The 2,236-nt window shown below is 40.1% G+C and overlaps 1 protein-coding gene across 1 annotated transcript; it reads right to left on the bottom strand.

Moving 5' to 3' along the window:
• Window positions 1-16: 16 nt before the first annotated feature.
• On the bottom strand, window positions 17-1,909 carry LOC106014142 (papilin; the record flags this gene model as incomplete). The annotated part of the gene is made up of 4 exons (XM_035973769.1): window positions 1,481-1,909; window positions 571-1,162; window positions 473-510; window positions 17-346 (listed from the first exon to the last, which is right to left on the bottom strand). Coding segments are annotated over exons 1-4 (1,260 nt in total), but the record flags the coding sequence as incomplete, so codon positions are not given.
• Between the last annotated feature and the right edge of the window lie 327 nt (window positions 1,910-2,236).

Below are 2,236 nucleotides of genomic sequence, written 5' to 3'. Positions count from 1 at the left end.
TTGCCTGTGTAGTCACATCTGTTGTTTGATCTGTTGTTAGATCTGTTGTTTGATCTGTTGTCTCTGTAGTCACATCTGTTGTTTGATCTGTTGTTCGATTTGTGGTTTGATCTGCTGTTCGATCTGTGGTTTGATTTGTTGTTTGACCTGGTGTTTGATCAGTTGCCTGTGTTGTCACATCTGTTGTCTGATCTGTAGTCACATCTGTTGTTTGATCTGTTGCTTGTGTAGTCACATCTGTTGTCTGATCTGTAGTCACATCTGTTGTTTGATCAGTTGCCTGTGTAGTCACATCTGTTGTTTGATCAGTTGCCTGTGTAGTCACATCTGTTGTTTGATCAGCTGCCTGTGTAGTCACATCTGTTGTTTGATCAATTGTCTGATTTGTAGTCACATCCGTTGTTTGATCAGTTGCCTGAGTAGTCACATCTGTTGTCTGATCTGTAGTCACATCTGTTGTTTGATCTGTTGCTTGTGTAGTCACATCTGTTGTCTGATCTGTAGTCACATCTATTGTTTGTTCTGTTGTTTGACCTGTCTTTTGAACTCTTGTAAGATCTGTAGTTGCATCTGTTGTTTGATCTGTTGCTTCTATTGTCACATCTGTTGTTTGATCTGTTGTTTGATCTTTTGTCAGATCTGTTGTTTGATCTGTTGCCTGTGTAGTCACATCTGCTGTCTGACCTGTAGTCACATCTGTTGTTTGATCTGTAGTTGCATCTGTTGTTTGATCTGTTGCTTGTGTAGTCACATCTGTTGTTTGATCAGTTGCCTGTGTAATCACATCTTTTGTCTGATCTGTGGTCACATCTGTTGTGTGATCAGTTGCCTGTGTAGTCACATCTGTTGTCTGATCTGTAGTCACATCTGTTGTTTGTTCTGTTGTTTGACCTGTTGTTTGAACTCTTGTAAGATCTGTTGTTGCATCTGTTGTTTGATCTGTTGCTTCTATTGTCACATCTGTTGTTTGATCTGTTGTTTGATCTTTTGTCAGATCTGTTGTTTGATCTGTTGCCTGTGTAGTCACATCTGCTGTCTGACCTGTAGTCACATCTGTTGTTTGATCTGTAGTTGCATCTGTTGTTTGATCTGTTGCTTGTGTAGTCACATCTGTTGTTTGATCAGTTGCCTGTGTAGTCACATCTGTTGTTTGATCAGCTGCCTGTGTAGTCACATCTGTTGTTTGATCAATTGTCTGATTTGTAGTCACATCCGTTGTTTGATCAGTTGCCTGAGTAGTCACATCTGTTGTCTGATCTGTAGTCACATCTGTTGTTTGATCAGTTGCCTGTGTAGTCACATCTGTTGTTTGATCTGTTGTTTGATCTGTTGTTAGATCTGCTGTTAGATCTGTTGCCTGCGTAGTGACACCTGTTGTTTGATCTGTTTCTTGTGTAGTCACATCTGTTGTTTTATCTGTTGTTTGATCTGTTTGATTTGTTGTTTGATGTGTTGTAAGATCTGTTGTTTGATCTGTTGCCTGTGTAGTCACATCTGTTGTCTGATCTGTAGTCACATCTGTTGTCTGATCTGTAGTCACATCTGTTGTTTGATCTGTTGTTTGATCTGTTCTTTGAACTTTTGTAAGATCTGTTGCTTCTATTGTCACATCTGTTGTTTGGTGTGTTATTTGATCAGGAGTTTGATCAGTTGTCTGTGTAGTCACATTTGTAGTCATATCTGCAGTCACATCTGCGGCCTGTGTTGTCGTTACATCCCCGCCGAGGCATCCACATAGTGCGAAAATGATGGACACTACGGTAGCTCTCCGCAGTGCCATCTCTCTACCTGCCTTTTATAAAAGTAAAATATGTTCATAATTACAGAAATAAGTATTTTGTTTAACAAAGACAGACAAATTGACAGACAAGCGATCAGAGAGGGAAGGAAATGTTATAGCCGATTGACAAACAGACAAAACAGACAGATGGAAAGGCAGATAAACAGCCAGCCAGCCAGACAGGCAGACAGACAAACAGACAGACAGACAGACAGACAGACATAACGACACACACACACACACACACACACACACACACACACACACACACTCAGAGAGAAATAACATAGGGAAGGATGCAATTTAGAACCTATCAGTTTTAACCTTTAGAAAATCCCGGAAAACTCTTATATACTTGCATACATTTTTATGTTTGTGTGTGTATGTGTGTGTATGTGTATGTGTGTGTGTGTGTGTGTTTGTGTGTGTGTTGTATGTGTGTTTGTGTGTGTGTGT

Source organism: Aplysia californica, unplaced genomic scaffold (genome assembly GCF_000002075.1).
Source record: "Aplysia californica isolate F4 #8 unplaced genomic scaffold, AplCal3.0 scaffold03218, whole genome shotgun sequence".
Lineage (NCBI taxonomy): Eukaryota > Metazoa > Mollusca > Gastropoda > Aplysiida > Aplysiidae > Aplysia > Aplysia californica.
The sequence above is the reverse complement of the archived record's forward strand: the minus strand, read 5'-3'. Positions and strand labels throughout refer to the sequence as shown.